Here is an 18066-nt window from a genome sequence, read left to right on the forward strand (position 1 = left end):
GTTGTGGGCTCAGTGGTTGTATATTTCATATAATGTTTTTTATTTGGCTGGGGATGATCTCTGTAGTGGCCAGGTTAAAATAAAAAAAAAAAAGTGTTATGTTTAATGTAGGTGGGTTTTTGGATGGGGGTGGGCTCTGAAGTCCCCAGGCCATTAAAAAAACAAAAGGTTTTATATTTAGTGCTTCAGGGTGGGGGAGGGGGAAGATTGGGAACAGGGGAGATGCCAGACTATGGGGGTAGGACAGGGCTGAAGCTAGGCTACAGGGAGGGGTGGGGGGTAGGGTAGGACTGATACATAGCTACGGGATGGATGATAGGGAAGGGCTGATGGGCTACGGGGATTGATGGGGGTGGGTAGGGAAAGGAAGGGCTGATGCTGGGCTACGGGGATGGAGGGGGGGGGTAGGAAAGGGAAATAAAGGTCTGATACTGGGCTACAGGGATGATTGGAAGAGGAAAAGGACTTCAAAGGTATTTACCCATGTTCTTTTTAATACAGTTTAATCAGTCATTTACATTTGTTATAAACTAAACTTTGAAGGATATATGCCATTTCTGTAATTATATTGCAGGATCCTGACATATGTGTTGAAATGTTTGCCATTATAGTAGACTTAAGTCTTGTCAAATTTAAGATATGGGATAACGTAACTCTATTTAAAAATATCAGTTTTTCCATTAAGTATGTGTATGGTTTATGCTGATGCAGGGCAGCTGTTGGGCAGACTAATTAGAAATCCATCATCCAGTGCAATCTAAGGCATTATTTTGTAGTATTCCAAGAAACACTACTCATACCTGTATACATAGTGCCCACCCATATTACCTCTGGGCCCACCCAAAATGTCAGGTCTGGCTACGCCACTGCCATCCAGTCTGCCTAAAACAAGATAAACTCATTTTACATGGTATGTGATACTTTATATATATATACCCAAGTTTGATTTGTCCTTGCCATTCTCAGGGCACAGACCGTAGAAGTCTGCCCAGCACTCTTCTTGTACTAAAAGTTCTGAAGCTAACGTCGAAGCCCCTTAAAATTTACACTCCAGCCCAATCCATTCTCATTTAGCACGCCACTAATACAGTAGCACAGCTTTGTAAAAGGAACCCTAAGTCTGTTGGCAATCACAAATGTAAAGTTCTTAAACATAGAGGTAAAAAAACAGCAAAATAATCAGAAACAGAAGCTTGAATAAGTATTTTCATCCTCTACACTCTTGGATATTTTCAGCTGCTATTTTCACTTTTGGAGATCCCTGGTATTCTCAGCCCCATGCTCTCAGGTATTCTCATCCTCCACACTCTTGGATATTTTCAGCCTCTGGGATCCCTGCTGTTTTCACTTTCTGTGATCCCTAGCCCCATGCTCTCCGGTATTTTCAGTCTTTGGGATCCATGGTATTTTCAGCCCCCATGTTCCTTCCTACTCTCATTTTCTGTGATCCCTGCTATTGTCATCCTCATGCTCTGGATATCTTCAGCCTCTGGGATCCCTGCTGTTTTCACTTTCTGTGATCCCTAGCCCCATGCTCTCCAGTATTTTCAGTCTTTGGGATCCCTGGTATTTTCAGCCCCCATGTTCCCTCCTACTCTCATTTTCTGTGATCCCTGCTATTGTCATCCTCATGCTCTGGATATCTTCAGCCTCTGGGATCCCTGCTGTTTTCACTTTCTGTGATCCCTAGCCCCATGCTCTCCGGTATTTTCAGTCTTTGGGATCCCTGGTATTTTCAGCCCCCATGTTCCCTCCTACTCTCATTTTCTGTGATCCCTGCTATTGTCATCCTCATGCTCTGGATATCTTCAGCCTCTGGGATCCCTGCTGTTTTCACTTTCTGGTGATCCCTAGCCCCATGCTCTCCGGTATTTTCAGTCTTTGGGATCCCTGGTATTTTCAGCCCCCATGTTCCCTCCTACTCTCATTTTCTCTGATCCCTGCTATTGTCATCCTCATGCTCTGGATATTTTCAGCCTCTGGGATCCTTGGTATTTTCAGTCCCCATGCTCAGTCCCACATTCTTGAATATTTTTAGGTAGCCAGCCAGAATGACTGTGTTACACTGCATGATTAGATTAAATGAGCATTTATTGATCTTAAAAAGATTAATCGTGAAAAGCACATTTGGGATAGTTAAAGGCAAATAAACAACCCAAGTCAGTAACTGTTGAAAGTACAATAAGATCTGAAAATCTGTTTATACATTTCATATTGCAAATATTCTGAACTGCCCCGGGCTCCGATCAGATTAATAATACAGTAATTCAGTGGATAAGGACAGGTCTGTAAACCCTGTTTTAAAAGTACCCTTTCTAAGAGTCTTGGGACATGCCCGGGGGAAATACTTCTGGCCACTATCTCTTCCTTGTACAAAGGATGCAGTATTACTGGATTACCAGCCATCAGGTCAGCTTGCTTGCCTTCCTGAATTTTGGCTCAAATATGCAGATTTCATATACTCTGGTACAGGGGCGTAGCCAGACAACAGATTTTGGGTGGTCCTAGGCAAGAAGTGGGTGGGCACCAAGTGTTCTTCTCCCCTCTACCACCACCACCACCACCACCAAAAAAATATCTCAGCACGCTTCTTTCCACCTTGGCAGTTTGCAGCTAGTATGCTATAAAACCTGAGAATGCGCAGGTGCCAGTACCATGGAGAGTAGTGTTTTCGTTACCGTCAGGGAGAAGTGTTCAGTTGGTGGACCTTGGGATCTCCACCAGCTACCACTAAACCTGTGCTACTGTTGGGTGGGCCTAGCCCTAAGTGGGTGGGCCAGGCCCACCTGTGGCTACGCCACTGCTCTGGTAATGCTGGAACTTACTCAGGTGGTTCTTCGGGCCATCTCTAACATCTGAATGGACCCATCATAGTGCTGGCCAGTCCTGGACACTTCACTGACAGGGGCCTCAGAAAAAGCCCCCGCACTCCATGCTCCAGGCCACAAGTGCTGGAAGGGGAGGAGAGGGGATAGAGACAGGATCTTGGAGGGGGAGGGGGAGGTACTGGCTGGTTTGGTTTGTGAGGAGGCAAGGGAAGGATAGAGGCATGCATGTCTGTGTGTGTATTTATATATATGTACATGTGTGTGTTTGCTCGTTGGGGTTGCCAGCTAATCTAGGACAGTCCAAAGTGGCTATTCCAGTCCTGGTTATATGTTTCACTGAAGAAAAGCAGACTCTACATCTCCCAGCATGCACTAGTGTTAAGACTGGGTCAGGTTCAGCATCTTTGGACTCACATGGATGAGGCACATGTCCCCGTGTAGATCTGCCTTTGTGTTTGGTGGGGGGGGGGGGGGGGGTTCAACTGGTCCCCTTTCAGCATGTGAGAAGGGCGTACGCTGAGCTGGAGATTCAGGTTGCCTGGCTGACAGCTGTCCCTCCTCAGGAGTCAGAATCCCCCTGTGGGGTGGCTACAGTTAGAACAGTCTCTAAGGTGAGGGTCCATCCGGGGTCAATGGCAGTAGGGGAGAGCAAGAGGACCTGGGGTTAGCCCCCTCCTTCCTGCGCAGGAGAAAGTCAAAATTACCAGTTGTGCACATGGCGTAGTAGACGTTGGCACTGTCAGGGATCACGAGCTCTGGAAGAGGAGGAAGAATAGACATGAGAGGCTGAAGCACAGGAAGACAATGCATACTCTTCTGTAGCCAGTGACTGACCAGTTAGACCTCTTCTTCCCTTCCATACCCAGGGACTGGCCAATCTGATCTCTCCTGCCCTCCCTTGCTGAAGGATTGGCCAGTCTGATCTCACCTACCCTCCCATGCCCAAGGACCAACCAATCAGAGCTCTCATGCCCAAGGACTGACCAACCTGATCTCTGCTGTCTTCCCATGCCCAAGTACTGACCAATTAGACCTCTTCTTCCCTCCCATGCCCAAGGATTGGCCAATCTGATCTATCCTGCCCTCTTACCCTCCCCTGCCCAAGAACTGATCAATCAAAGATCTCCTGCCTCCCATGCCCAAGGACTGTCCAATCTGATCTCCCCTGCCTTCCCATCCCCAGGGACCTCTCCTTCCTTCCTGTACCCAGAGTTCTCCTGTTTACAGGGGTCAGCGGGTACAAGTTCCTCCCTTGATCCCACCACTCATTCTTGGAGCAGCCGCTTGTCTCACCTTTGCTCCCAGTCAGCAGCTGCACCAGCTGGAAGTCCTCTGCCCGGCTCTGCTCCAGGTTGTGCTTACGAAGTGCTCGCAAGATGACAGCAGGGGCTTTGTCTTGACTCGTGAGCTGTGGAAAGGAGGTGGCAGACGTGCTTAAGAAATACCATTTCCAAAGGCTTCGACAGCAACAAGACATGAACATGGGGTTTCTCAGTCGCCTGAAAATACACCCTGAATTGCCTTACGGGCACGTTGAATTGCCCATTACCAGATCTGCCAAGTTACCCATTCCAGGAGGGAGACTTTTGGGCCGGTCCTGGTTTTAAACTAAGCAGTATGGGACTTGTAGTCCATGATTCTATCCATTGAAATCAGTGCTGCAGGTCCCATAATGCACCAGGATGAGGTTTGCAGACATCCAGGACTGGCCAAAAAGTCTCCTTCCTGGAATGGGTAACTTGGCAGCTCTGCATTACAGGTACCCTCATCTGTCTTGAAGTTGCCCATATGAGCCCCCAGGTACACATTTATTTACCCACCCAACAGACCGCCCTTGGGAATGTGCTTGTGCGCAGCTTAGGTCTGGGTTTGCACACGCTCCGGCTGATGCGCGTGAATGTGAACTGAGGCGGTTTGGAGATTCACTGCTGTTTCCCAGCCGTTGGGGACGTGGTCTCCCTTCTCCCTCACAAGCTCCGCCTCCTTGACTTTTGAGTAGTATAGGTAATTAATTTCCCGATACCGCCTTAAGGGGAGTGGGGGAGAAAAACAAACTCAGATAAGATAGGTTCCAAAGTATTTGCAAAGATAGAGGGTGCGAGTGGGGGAGGGAGGCAGATGTCAGAGGAGGCCGCAGCTCATCCCTGCGTTATTCCTCACCCTGCAAACGGACTGAATGTGCTCATATCCAAGCCTGCTGAGCATCGCCCATGTTGAGGGTTTTCAACCCCGCCCTGAGTGTGGCCAGAATCTCACAGAGGGAGGCCTGGAGGTCACATGAAGCTGAATATTAATTCTGGAAGGATTACGGCTGCTGGTGGAGTGGCCAGAAGACGAGAAATAGCTCATTCATAGTAACATAGTAGATGATGGCAGAAAAAGACCTGTACGGTCCATCCAGTCTGCCCAACAAGATAAACTCATATGCACTATTTTATATGTATACCTGACCTTGATTTGTATCTACCATTCTGAACTAACTGGATTTAGCAAGGCCGACAGATGTTCAGGCCATCCAGTCAGGCACAGTAACATAGCAAATGCCTTCTATCACGATGGTGACTATTTTCCTTGGCTGTGCTCACCTCGCCCTCTGGTGGCCAGAACCGGTGGCTGCCATAGACTGTCTTGCTGTCTCCCTACACATTCCAGACTTTCATTCTAGTCCGGTCCAGATATTCTAGCCCACCAGACTTGGTTGGAAGTTTGGCAGCTAGCCTCACCCTTAGCTGCCTTGAGATTTGCTGATTGCCTTTATTAGGCACCTGGCCCTTTTAGCAGGGCCTTTGCATTACCAAGGGACCCGAGGTAACAAGTGTGCAGTTGCACTCTTACCTTGTTCTGTTCTATGCTTATTTCTTGGTGCCTGTGTGTACTTTAGCCTTGTCCTGTTCTGTGTTTAGATCTTGGTGCCTGTGATGTTCCTGAAAATAAAACTGAGGCAGAAGAAAAAGAAAAAGCAAAGAAGGTGGAACAAAAAGATATGAAGGTACCCAAAGAGAAAAGACACCCCCAAATCACTAAAACCAAAACACATACTAGGAAATGTAGATGGAAAGCGATGACCACAAATGCTCGCAGTCTAAGCAATAAAGTTCATGACCTTCAAGCCCTGATGTTGGGGGCAGACTTGGACATAGTTGCAGTCACAGAGACATGGCTCAATGGTTCCCATGAATGGGATGCAAACATACCAGGCTATAATCTTTTTAGGAAGGATAGAGAGGGGTGTAAAGGTGGAGGAGTAGCTAGGTATGTGAGAAATGATATCACAGCGACTGAAATGACAGGGAACTGGGGAAAGGAAGAAGTGATATGGATCACCTTAAAAAGAGAGGATAGAACCTCTGTCCATGTGGGTGTTGTCTACAGACCCCCAACAATTGGAGGAACTAGATAAAGATCTGATCGCTGATATTCAAAGGTTGGGGAAGAAAAGAGAGGTGCTGTTGTTGGGAGATTTCAATTTGCCGGATGTAGATTGGAAGGTTTCATCTGCGGAATAGGAAAGAAGTAGAGAGATCGTGGATGCTTTTCAAAGTGCTTTGCTCAGACAAATGGTGACGGAACACACAAGGGAGGGAGCGACGCTAGATCTGGTACTCACAAATGGGGATAGTGTATCAAATGTCCGAGTGGGTGCCCACCTGGGCAGCAGTGACCATCAAACGGTTTGGTTTGATATGACGGCTGAAGAGGAGGGTGGCCACTCAAAACTGAAAGTCCTGGATTTCAAGCGTGCTGACTTTAGTAAAATGAGGGAATACCTGAGGAAGGAGCTGATGGGCTGGAAGGATGTACGAGAAGTGGAAGGGCAGTGGTCCAGGCTGAAAGAAACTATAAATAGGGCCACAAACCTCTATGTAAGGAGAGTAAATAAAAGCAAGAGAAAAAGGAAACCGATATGGTTCTCCAAGCAAGTGGCTGAGAAAATAAAGGCTAAAGAGTTGGCGTTCCAGAAATACAGAAAAACTCGAAAAGAGGAACACGGCGAGGAATACCGGATGAACCTGAAGGAAGCCAAGAGAGAGATACGTCTGGCGAAAGCGCGTGCGGAAGAACAAATGGCTAGAAAGGTAAGGAGGGGTGACAAAAATTTCTTCAGGTATATTAGTGAAAGGAAAATGACTAAAAAGGGAATTGTGAGACTAAAAGATGCTGCGAACCGCTATGTAGAAAATGATGAAGAAAAGGCAAATCTGCTAAATAGATACTTTTGTTCTGTTTTCACAGAAGAAAATCCTGGAGAAGGACCGAGATGGACTGACAAAAGTACATGTGAGAGTGGAGTGGATTTAGCACCGTTCACGGAAGAGAGTGTGTATGAACAACTAGGAATAAAGGTGGACAAAGCCATGGGACCGGACGGGATCCACCCCAGGATATTGAGGGAGCTCAGAGAGGTTGTGGCTGTCCTCTTAAAGATTTGTTTAATAAATCCTTGGAGACGGGAGAGGTTCCGTGCGATTGGAGAACGGCGGAGGTGGTCCCTCTTCACAAAAGTGGTGATAGGGAAGAAGCTGGAAACTACAGGCCGGTAAGTCTCACTTCAGTTATTGGAAAAGTAATGGAAGCGATGCTAAAGGACAGGATAGTGAATTTCCTGGAAGCCAATAAGTTGCAAGATCCGAAACAACATGGTTTTACCAAAGGGAAATCGTGTCAAACGAATCTCATTGAATTCTTTGACTGGGTGACTGGAGAATTGAATCAAGGACGTGCTATGGACGTAATCTACTTAGATTTCAGCAAAGCTTTTGACACGGTTCCCCACAGGAGGCTCTTGAATAAACTGGACAGGCTGAAGATAGGACCTGAAGTGGTGAACTGGATTAGGAACTGGTTGACGGACAGAAGCTAAAAGGTGGTGGTGAATGGAATTCGCTCAGTGGAGGGGAAGGTGAGTAGTGGAGTGCCTCAGGGATCGGTGCTGGGACCGATTCTGTTCAATATATTTGTGAGTGACATTGCCGAAGGGTTAGAAGGTAAAGTTTGCCTTATTGCGGACGATACTAAGATTTGTAACAGAGTGGACACCCGGGAGGGAGTGGAAAACATGAAAAAGGATCTGCAGAAGCTAGAAGAATGGTCTAAGGTTTGGCAATTAAAATTCAATGCGAAGAAATGCAAAGTAATGCACTTAGGGAGTAGAAATCCACGGGAGAAGTATGTGTTAGGCGGGGAGAGTCTGGTAGTTACGGACGGGGAGAGGGATCTTGGGGTGATAGTATCTGAGGATCTGAAGGCGACGAAACAGTGTGACAAGGCGGTGTCCTTAGCCAGAAGGTTGCTAAGCTGTATAGAGAGAGGAGTGACCAGCAGAAGAAAAGAGGTGTTGATGCCCCTGTATAAGTCATTGGTGAGGCCCCACCTGGAGTATTGTGTTCAGTTCTGGAGGCCGTACCTTGCTAAGGATGTAAAAAAAATGGAAGCAGTGCAAAGAAAAGCTACAAGAATGGTATGGGATTTGCATTACAAGACTTATGAGGAGAGACTTGCGGATCTGTACATGTATACCCTGGAGGAAAGGAGAAACAGGGGTGATATGAAACAGATGTTCAAATATTTGAAAGGTATTAATCCGCAAACGAACCTTTTCCGGAGATGGGAGGGCGGTAGAACGAGAGGACATGATATGAGAGTGAAGGGGGGCAGACTCAAGAAAAATGTCAGGAAGTATTTTTTCACGGAGAGTGGTAGATACTTGGAATGCCCTCCCATGGGAGGTGGTGGAGATGAAAACGGTAGCGGAATTCAAGCATGCGTGGAATAAACATAAAGGAATCCTGTGCAGAAGGAATGGATCCTCAGAAGCTTAGCCGAGATTGGGAGGCGGGGCTGGTGTTTGGGTGGTGGGGCTAGTTCTGGGCAAGACTTCTATGGTCTGTGTCCTGAAAATGGGGCTAGTTTTGGGCAAGACTTCTACGGTCTGTGTCCTGAACATGGCAGATACAAATCAAGGTAAGGTATACACAAGAAGTAGCACATATGAGTTTATCTTGTTGGGCAGACTAGATGGACCGTACAGGTCTTTTTCTGCCGTCATCTACTATGTTACTATGTGTGTACTTTAGCCTTTGTGTTCTCTGTTTGTTTGTCTGCTAGGTTCTGCTTTCAGTCTAGCTTTGTTGCTTGTATGTATGTCTTTCTTAGTGGCTGTGTGGCAGCTTTCAGTCATTGCCCTAGTTCTTGTCTGTGTAGCCTAGCTTTGTGTCCTGTCTAGTCTGTCTTGTTTGGTTCCCTGTTCACCTTGGGCTTCTGCCCTACCCTGGTTAGTCAAGCTTGTCTTTTACCCTGTATAGTATCCGTTCTTCCTCTGTTTGTGGCTGGTTGTCTTCAGCTTCAGTTCCCCTCCTGCTTGTGTCTGCCCTGCTTGCTTTCAGTTTCCTTCCAGCCAAGCCTGTTTGGAAATCCTGATTCCTATCCTGAACCCTGTTTTGGCCAAGCTTGTTTAAGAATCTTTTCTAGTGTGAGTTTCTTGGTGTTCCAGCCTGCTTGCTCCAGTACCAGTTTTCCTCTAAGTCCTGCCAGCTGCCTGCACCCAGGGGCTCAACACCTGGGGAACGGCAGTCAAGTGTAGGTGAAGCCTAGTTCCAGTCCGTGTGTTCCGGCTTGCTTATCTGCATCTGCGTCTGCAGTCCCTGCCTTGCTGGTGTGCTTGCCCAGTGCTGCCTGCCGCTGCCGCTCCTCGGCAGTGGTTCAAGGGCTCATGAATCCAGGTTTAGCCTTGAGAGTCCTGACACCTTCAGAGCTGATAATGAGCTTTTAAACGTTACCCACAAGAATGAGCAAATCAGAGCCCACAGGCCAGCAGACCCCAGAGACTGGAGAGAGGCTGGGGCTGCAAAATTTCAATGAGGTCACAGTGCCACAGTGGTATTTCTTGCAAGCAGCATGCGGACATGGCCACGGGAGAAGCCCAGGTACTTCGCAGTGGCGTAGTTATGTGGGGCCATGGGGGCCTGGGCCTCCGTAGATTTGGCCCTGGACCCCCCTGCCGATGACCTTCTCAACCCCCCCTCCCGCCACCAACCCGCTGTTGCCTACATTTGCTGGCAAGGGACTCCAACCCCCGGCAGCCGAGGTCCTTTTCTTCCGGCGCAAGGCTTCGTTCAGTTTCTGAGTCTGACGTTGTGCACGTTGTACATGCAGGACGTCAGACTCAGAAACAGAACAAAGCCTTGCGCTGGAAGAAGAGGACCTCAGCTGGCGGGGATTGGGGTCCCCTGCCAGCAAAGGTAGGTGACAGCGACTGTGGGGGAAGGTTGGCGGCGGGAGGGGGGGGGTTGAGAGGGTCGTCGGCAGGGGGGGGGGCCAAAGTTGTTGGTGGTGGTGGCAGCGGGGTCGGCAATGGCAGGGGGGTCGGCAGCGCCGGGGGGGGGCTAAAATGTGCCCCTCATCTCAGGCTCTGGACCCCCCTCCTGCCGAAGTCTAGCTACGCCCCTAATACTTGGCATCTTGCGTATCTTCCCTACGCCTAAATCCAAGCATGGGGCAAATTAAAGGACAGGAAAATCCGCAGAGGCAGAAGACTGTAGCTCACTACGTATAGAAGTGCTGACGAGAAGAGTGGTGTAACCGGCAGGGGGTCTTCCAAAGAAAAAGAACAGGAGGATGAAGGAAAGATAAAATACTTTATTCTTCAGACTACCCGACACGGCACTGTAGATCTGTGTTTCGGCAAAGTGCTTGCTTCAGGGGTCTAAAATCAAAGCATATATTTTTTATTTATTTATTTTATTTGTTACATTTGTATCCCACCTTTTCCCACTTATTAGTAGGCTCAAAGTGGCTTACATAGTTCTGGAGAGGTGGTTACAGACTCCGGTGTGAACAAATACAGTATATGGGGTACTATTACAGTGACAAATACAGTAAAGAAGTATTGGTAAATAGGTTGGGGTGATTCAGACAAAATGTTAGGGTGTGATCATGCGTCGGGGTTGAAAACTGTCCGTTCCTGATTAAAATGCCATATTTCATTATTCGGTGTTTATGTCAGATACTACGGGGTATGCCTTCTTGAACAGGTGAGTTTTTAGGTTTTTTTGGAATTCTAGATGATTATTCGTAGATTTTAGGTGTTTTGGTAGAGAATTCCAGAGCTGTGTGCATATGTAAGAGAAACTTGACGCGTCTGTTGATTTATACTTCAGGTTTTTACAACTTTTATATAGTAATATAAATGATATACATATAAAGCCAGATAAAATACATTGATAAGGGTTGTTTCTAAATTATCGCACAGTGAAAGACTATGAGTAAAATACATACAAGAAGCAGATAAAAATGAGTATCAAAAATAAAAAAAGGATTGCACTGAATACTCAAGTATATGCATTCATATGTATGCTACAATTTGACAAATTGTTAGTTAAAGCATGTATAAGAGGCTGAAATTTATTTTTTTTAAACCCATACAAGATTAATATTACATTTAAAAGGTCTGTGTAAGGATGAAAGGAACAAAAAATCATTTATGTAGTGCAAAAAAACACACCTTAATACAGTTTGTCAATCTGTTTGAACTAATGTGGATAAAACACACGCCGTCTGTGAAAAAGAGAAGGAAAAAAGGCATATGAAAAGGACGTGTTAAAAAGGGGCCATGTCGAGTCTTCTCAAGAATAAACTATTTTATCTTTCCTTCATAGTCCTGTTGTTTTTTTTTTTTTTTGGAAGAGCCCTGCTGGCTACGCCTACTCTTCTCGTGAGCGAATTAAAGGTGGGTCACGTAATCAGATTTTCAGTGGAGCAAAGCAGTGTGGTAACGGTGTCGTGCCCCAGTAGTGGACGTCTTAATGAAACATCTGAGATGTCCAAGAAAAGGACATTCCTGAAATCCTGGTGACTCGGTTCTAGTGTAGGAAGACCTTGAACACTATCTGGAACTAGAAAAAACATAACAGAGAATGTGTTTAAGTAATAGAAAGATGCCGGTATTAGATTAGCTTAGATGCCCCTTGAGATAAAGGTGGAAACCTAGAGTGACACCAAAATTGGCCACTGAGGTGCTCGTGGTTGAAGGGAATCAGGTTGGAGAGCTTCAGACTTTGGAGGGTTCGATGTTAGTTTGAGTGATGTAAGCCAACTGGAAACATCTTTAATACCTGCTCCCCCCTCCCCTCAACACATGGTTGGATGTCTTTAATCAAACTTTTAGTTATGGTGGACTGGAACAGTTTCCATCCCTCTCGCCACCTCCCTCCCACCTTCTTCTACCTGGCTGGTGGGGGGGGGGGGGTGTCCAGGGGGATCTCCAAGACCTGAACTGGGGCTTGGAAGAATTGGGTGCCTCCTCCCTCTGGATCCATCACAATGCACTCACCAGAATGCTCCTGTAGAGATTGCAGGTATCGTTCTCTATGCTGACACGTACAATGCACAGGTCTGCGATCTGTCTGTTGTAGATGGGAAGCGAGACCCCCGGTGACGGCAGCTGTTTGGGCTGTGAGCCGCTTCCTGCTGCAATAAGGGACGAGTCATCTAGGGGAAGAGTTGCAGCAGAGCAGGCCAGGGGTAGATCCTGCATACACTGAATGAAAAAAGGGAGAAATGGGGTGGGAGGTGGGAATCTATTTTAGAAACAGAAGATGATCATCAACTCAGATTCTGTCAGGCCTTCCATCTCCCAATATGGCCACCAAGACCAATGGGTAATTGCCCAGGGTGTTATTTGATAGGACGCAGTGCTCTCCACCCCCTCCAGAAAGCACCAGAGTATCTGGGGTGACAAGAAAGCTGCCAGACCTCTCTCCCTTTTCTGTTACCCCCTTCCCAATGTACACAGGTAGAATAACAAGTATCAGGGCCAGACCTCTCTCCTGTGTCCTTTGCCATCTCACTACCCAGCCCGTCCCCTTCTGCACTGCCGATGTTGGATGTGGTTCAGTATAAGACCAGGGAAGGAGGGCTAATGATTATTCACTTTTTTTTTTATTAGAGTGTACTTCCTGTGTAATGCCCTCTCAGGATCCCTCTGGGCCAGCTCTGTCAGTCCCCTACATACAGGGCTGCCGAGATACCCATTCCAGGAGGGAGACTTTTTGGCCGGTCCTGGTTTTACACTTACATTTCCAAAGCAATGTAGTATTTCTATCCATTGACATCAGTGCTGCAGGTCCCATAATGCACCAGATGAGGATGCCAGAAATCCAGGACTGGTCAAAAAGTCTCCCTCCTGGAATGGGTAACTTGGCTGCTCTGTGCGTATATGGCACCTGGTGGCTCCACTGAAGCAAAATTTCCCTTAGGAAATTACTACAAAACCTATGTGAATTCAACTCTCTCAAATTCGGTCACGCCTCTTTCATCTGTGATCTGCACTCACTAACAGTTTCCACAGAATCCCCCAACTCCACCCCTAGCGAGCAGAGAAACACAGATGTTTACCCTCCCCAGAAAGCTCCTCCCCCTTCTCCGTAGCACTGGTTGTCATCAAGAAAGGAAATTGATAGATTTTTCTGATGGTCTGTTCTGGTCACTCACATATGACATCATCAAAAACTGACAGAGAAAATCTCACAGATCAAAATGCCAGTCTGACTAACACACAAATTATATTCTATCAAAACCCAGTTTATAGATGGATTACACATGGGGACAAGAACAACCTCAGTCGAAATGTAAACTTTGGCTGCGACCATGTCATAGACACAAGCATCACACTTGTACCTCCCTCCCCCCTCATATTCTGACCTTGAGCCCAGGGCCACCATCAGGGGAGGGCAAAGCATAACCAGGGCTCTCATCTGCGTCACAGCTGCTGCATGAACCAGAAGGTGAAAGGTTCCCGCGATCCCCATTTGCCCGGGGCCAGAGGGTCTCAGAGCCAAGTAGGAGACTTCAAAAGACAAGAGCGACCCATTAGAAGAAGGCACACGCATGTTCATACCTGAACAGACATACAAAGAACATGATCTCAACCCCCCCCCCCCCCCCACACACACACACAGGATGGCAGGGCCTCCTGTGGGTACTCACCCCTCTCCTCAAGTCACTTCACTGGCTTCCGATCAGGTACCGCATACAGTTCAAGCTTCTCCTACTAACCTACAAATGCACTCGATCTGCAGCCCCTCCTTACCTCTCTATCCTCATCTCCCCTTACATTTCTACCCGTAACCTCTGCTCTCAAGACAAATCCCTCCTCTCAGTACCCTTCTCCACCACCACCAACTCCAGGCTCCGCCCTTTCTGCCTCGCTTCACCCCATGCTTGGAATAAACTCCCTGAGCCCATACGCCAGGCCCCCTCCCTGCCCATCTTCAAATCCTTGCTCAAAGCCCACCTCTTCAATGTCGCCTTCGGCACCTAACCACTACACCTCTATTCAGGACATCTTGACTGCCCCAACTTGACATTTCGTCCTTTAGATTGTAAGCTCCTTCGAGCAGGGACTGTCCTTCTTTGTTAAACTGTACAGCGCTGCATAACCCTAGTAGCGCTCTAGAAATGTTAAGTAGTAGTAGTAGTACTTACGAGCTAAATCGCTTTGGCAGTCGTCTGCGGATCCGAGGTGAGTTGGGGCAGGAGTCAGCAGGGGCTTCTATAGATCGGGACATGCTGTAACTGAAAAGGACACCCAGATCTGTCAGACTCTGTCCATTCCTCCCTGGTTCCCACCTCTCCTGTTCACATAACCTCACCATTCAATTATTTTGGGGGGGCAGGAGGAAATTCCCTTTCACTGTCCATCACAGGGTCTTTAAGAGAACCCCAGGCCCTTCCAGTATCCTCAGACACAATAAAACAAACTGTATCTACCTGGCTGCCCTGCTTTCTGCTTTTCAAACCTTTGTATTCATAGACGATGTGCAACCCACAGATACTAAGTTACTGTCTTAGGGTCTCTCTAAGCAGCATCACTAGACTCATTCCCCTGACATATCCCAAACAGCAACACTGACGCTTGTCTTTGAACATCCCCTGGTGCATCTCCTAGTGCTTTCAGACATTCTGCCACCCCCCCCCCCCCCCCCCCCCCCGTGCTCTTCCCCTGTTACCTCTGGTCCTCGGTGAGCTGCCGGTGATGGTGGAAGGAGGCCAGAACCAGTGACCTGGGGCTCAGGCTGTACTGCTGACAGCTCAGCTGCAGTCTCTGAATCATGGAGAGAGTTTCAAACTCCTGTAGAGAGATCAGAGGAAACAACTCCTAAGTGACACAAGTTTAAGGGAGGGAGGAAGATTTCTACAAGGATGTACAAAACCAGTGCATTTTTTTTTCTAGCAAAAAAGGCGCCGGTACTCAAATGCCAGGCCACCCTTCAGGGATGGGGTGCTCACTGAGGGACCCTCCCCACAATAGGCAGGCCCCCTGCAACCAGTCACAGAATCTATGACAAGGCAGAATTGTTGTGTAGAGCCTGAGCTCTTTCATTAAAACTTGGGGTCCATGGGTCAATTTTAGCAGACAATGGAAAAAGTGCCAGTACTCAATACCCCCAAGTAACCCCTTCAAAAAAGCCCTGTACAAAACCCAAGAGCATGACTTTCTTATCCAATAAAAACTCACAACGTGAAGCAACAGTTTGAACAGTGCTAACTCGGTCCTTGGCACAGGATGCTCCAGCCTCAAGACATCCTAGTAAGTAAAACTAACATTTCTGCTCAAGGTAAGAGGGGCTGTGCCTTCCTGCTCATCTCTGAGTGGATAATAAGGACAACTTTTGAACGTTTAAACGGTAGTTTCAGTGCCAGATACCTGCAGTTGAATCTTTGTAAATGGCCAGTTCTACCTGTAAAAGATATAACTGGTAATTATCCGTCTGCACTTGGACGAATAACTTACATGTTCAGTGGCTGAATCTTGCCACTTGGTCTAGCTCTAATCCCTCCCTTTTTCTGGATGTTTTGTGAATAAAATCAGCCTCCTGGGGGGGGTGGGGTCTCTTTCTGGCCACTTCAGAGGCGGCTAGATCTATGGAGTCATCAGTTCATATTCTAAAAATAAAATGCAAAACCTGCCCCCCCCCCCCCCACCTTCCCCAGATCTGCACGATCCTTTAGGCCTGGATTCTCCCAGCCATAGAACCTCACCTTCCTCCGTTTCTCAAAGTTGATCAACCCGTTCTGCAAAATGAAAGGGAAAATATTAAAACGCAGAGTGACAGTGCTCTGTCCTGAGCAGACCCCCATGTGAGAGCACCCAAAGGCTGTTCAGCACTAGACTGGCACAGATTGCCCTTCCCTCCCCACCCTCCTCCATGCCCAGCTCACCTCCAGGTGATCTGGCAAAGCTGTGTCCAACATGACCAAGTCCGTGAGGAAGGTGCCAAGATAGGGAACTGTGGCAGGGAAAGACTTCTGCAAAAAGGTGGGAGATGAATTATTTTCCTAAAGATCTGACTGAGAAGTGCCAGGGAGTCACCAAGCACTGAATTACAACACATTCATTCCAGCAGTGTCAGAGACATCGGAGGTGAACGACTGGCCCTACCGCTGGCTGATCATAGGAGCTCAGTCGGTGCAGACGCTTACTGTCTTCCCTGCAGCTGGTCTGCCCACTCGCAACCTGACAGTCTTCTTCCTGGTAGTTGGCAAAGGGGCAGAGAAGACAACAAGCCATTTCTGTTATTTGTAAAGTACCCAGACCTAATGCTAGTCAACTGGGCAAACCTTCAGGCTTAGGCAACTTCATCAATTAAATTCCCTAACCCCCCACCCCCCCCAACAAGATTCTGTAATTAAACAAGATGATCACGACCGTCCCACAACAAGCAAGCAGAACTATCCCACCGCTGGACTCATCTGAATATTTTACTGCTGAAATCGTCTAGTGCCTATGTTCAGTTTCATCAAGGAAATACCGCCTGGAGTGGCGGATCCAGAAGGGCCAGTGATAACGATGTCGGCAAACACCAGTGTGGCAAACGGGATAAAATGTATTTGCACATCAACCCAATATGGCCACGTTGCAGTATTATCCTACATCAAGGGGGATAAATGTTACTGGACCACAACACAGTGACTCGACTGAGACTACAAACTGTTACCAGTCCGGTTCAATTAACAAACCCTTTGAGAATTTGTACAGGGATACTTCCGATCAGAAGACTCTCAGTTGAATGATGTCTCATGGAGTTTTGGTTCTGTGGTCTCATAAGGCTTCTACATTTGACTTATGTGCGGCTATGGATGAGACACACCCTTTTCTCTGCTAGCTGATGACTGAGTGCCCATTGGTACAGGACCAAAGATATACAGAGTGACCTGACTAAAGACTGGGAAAGGGAAGGGGGAAGGGAGAGGTGCAACCCAGGTCTAGAGGAGACATAACCAAAGCTGTGTGACCACTGTGGATCTGATCTTGCTTGGCGAGGGCTGTGTGAGGCAAAGGAGAGTTTCCATATTTAGCAACCCCCACCCAAACTCTTAAAGTGTCCCAAGCCTCAGAGTGTCTCACTTGCACAAGGATCCCCTATCCCAAGCCTCAGAGTGTCTCACCTGTACAAGGATTTCCCGACTGCACATATGATTATTCTCATCAGAGAAGATACTGGATAGCTTGTGGAAGATGGACATTGTATCTCTGCAAAAGAGAAGCTTTTAATTACTGTTATATGGAGATGGAAAATAAACTCCAAGAGGAAAAGATGGGTACAGGGATACAGAGCCTGTCACCTCTAGGACTGGAGGGTTCAGGGGATGGACACAGGGATGCAAAGCCTGTCGCCTGTAGGACTGGAGGGCTCAGGGGATGGACACAGGGATACAGAGCCTGTTACCTCTAGGAATGGAGGATTCAGGGGATGGACACAGGGATAAAGAACCCATCACCTCTAGGACTGGAAGGTTCAGGGGTGGATATAGGGATACAGAGCCTGTCACCTCTAGGACTGGAGGGTTCAGGGGATGGACACAGGGATGCAAAGCCTGTCGCCTGTAGGACTGGAGGGTTCATAGGATGGACAAAGGGACACAGAGCCTGTCACATCTGGGATGTGCTCCTGAGTGAATAATTATTTTACCTGTTCACAGCAGCCCAGGTCCTCTTCAGCCTGTAAATGGGGTTGGACTGCAGGGCAGACAGGATGGCTCTCAGTGACGAGAAATTCCTCAAGAGTCGACACTTCTACAGAGAAGCAGGAACTGATCAGTACAGAGGACTGAAAGTGATGGATCACATTTTCCATACACTGAGGTCAGTGTTCAGTGCCGTGGCCATTGTATAAGTTATATGAATTTTCGGGGGTTGGGGGGGATAACACATGATTTGAGCCTGCAAAGAGGTGGGATA

At 47.6% G+C, this 18066-nt stretch overlaps 1 protein-coding gene across 4 annotated transcripts in view; it reads right to left on the minus strand.

The window, feature by feature from the left end:
- Positions 1 to 1015: 1015 nt before the first annotated feature.
- RGL3 (ral guanine nucleotide dissociation stimulator like 3) overlaps positions 1016 to 18066 on the minus strand; it is a 44225-nt gene continuing 27174 nt past the window's right edge. For 2 of the 4 annotated variants that reach the window (XM_030196962.1, XM_030196964.1), the window contains 11 exons: positions 17798 to 17901; positions 17274 to 17358; positions 16267 to 16356; positions 16047 to 16133; positions 15867 to 15899; positions 14834 to 14955; positions 14310 to 14399; positions 13527 to 13671; positions 12157 to 12363; positions 4122 to 4236; positions 1016 to 3583 (listed from right to left, as the gene is read on the minus strand). In XM_030196962.1, coding sequence (XP_030052822.1) covers positions 3435 to 3583; positions 4122 to 4236; positions 12157 to 12363; positions 13527 to 13671; positions 14310 to 14399; positions 14834 to 14955; positions 15867 to 15899; positions 16047 to 16133; positions 16267 to 16356; positions 17274 to 17358; positions 17798 to 17901 — 1227 coding nt within the window. In that variant the 3' untranslated portion in view covers positions 1016 to 3434. Of the gene's footprint in view, positions 3584 to 4121; positions 4237 to 11566; positions 11720 to 12156; positions 12364 to 13526; positions 13672 to 14309; positions 14400 to 14833; positions 14956 to 15866; positions 15900 to 16046; positions 16134 to 16266; positions 16357 to 17273; positions 17359 to 17797; positions 17902 to 18066 lie in introns of those variants that run through there. The other 2 variants (XM_030196963.1, XM_030196965.1) reach the window with 2 other exon arrangements.

Source organism: Microcaecilia unicolor, chromosome 3 (assembly GCF_901765095.1).
Source record: "Microcaecilia unicolor chromosome 3, aMicUni1.1, whole genome shotgun sequence".
In the NCBI taxonomy this organism is placed as follows: domain Eukaryota; kingdom Metazoa; phylum Chordata; class Amphibia; order Gymnophiona; family Siphonopidae; genus Microcaecilia; species Microcaecilia unicolor.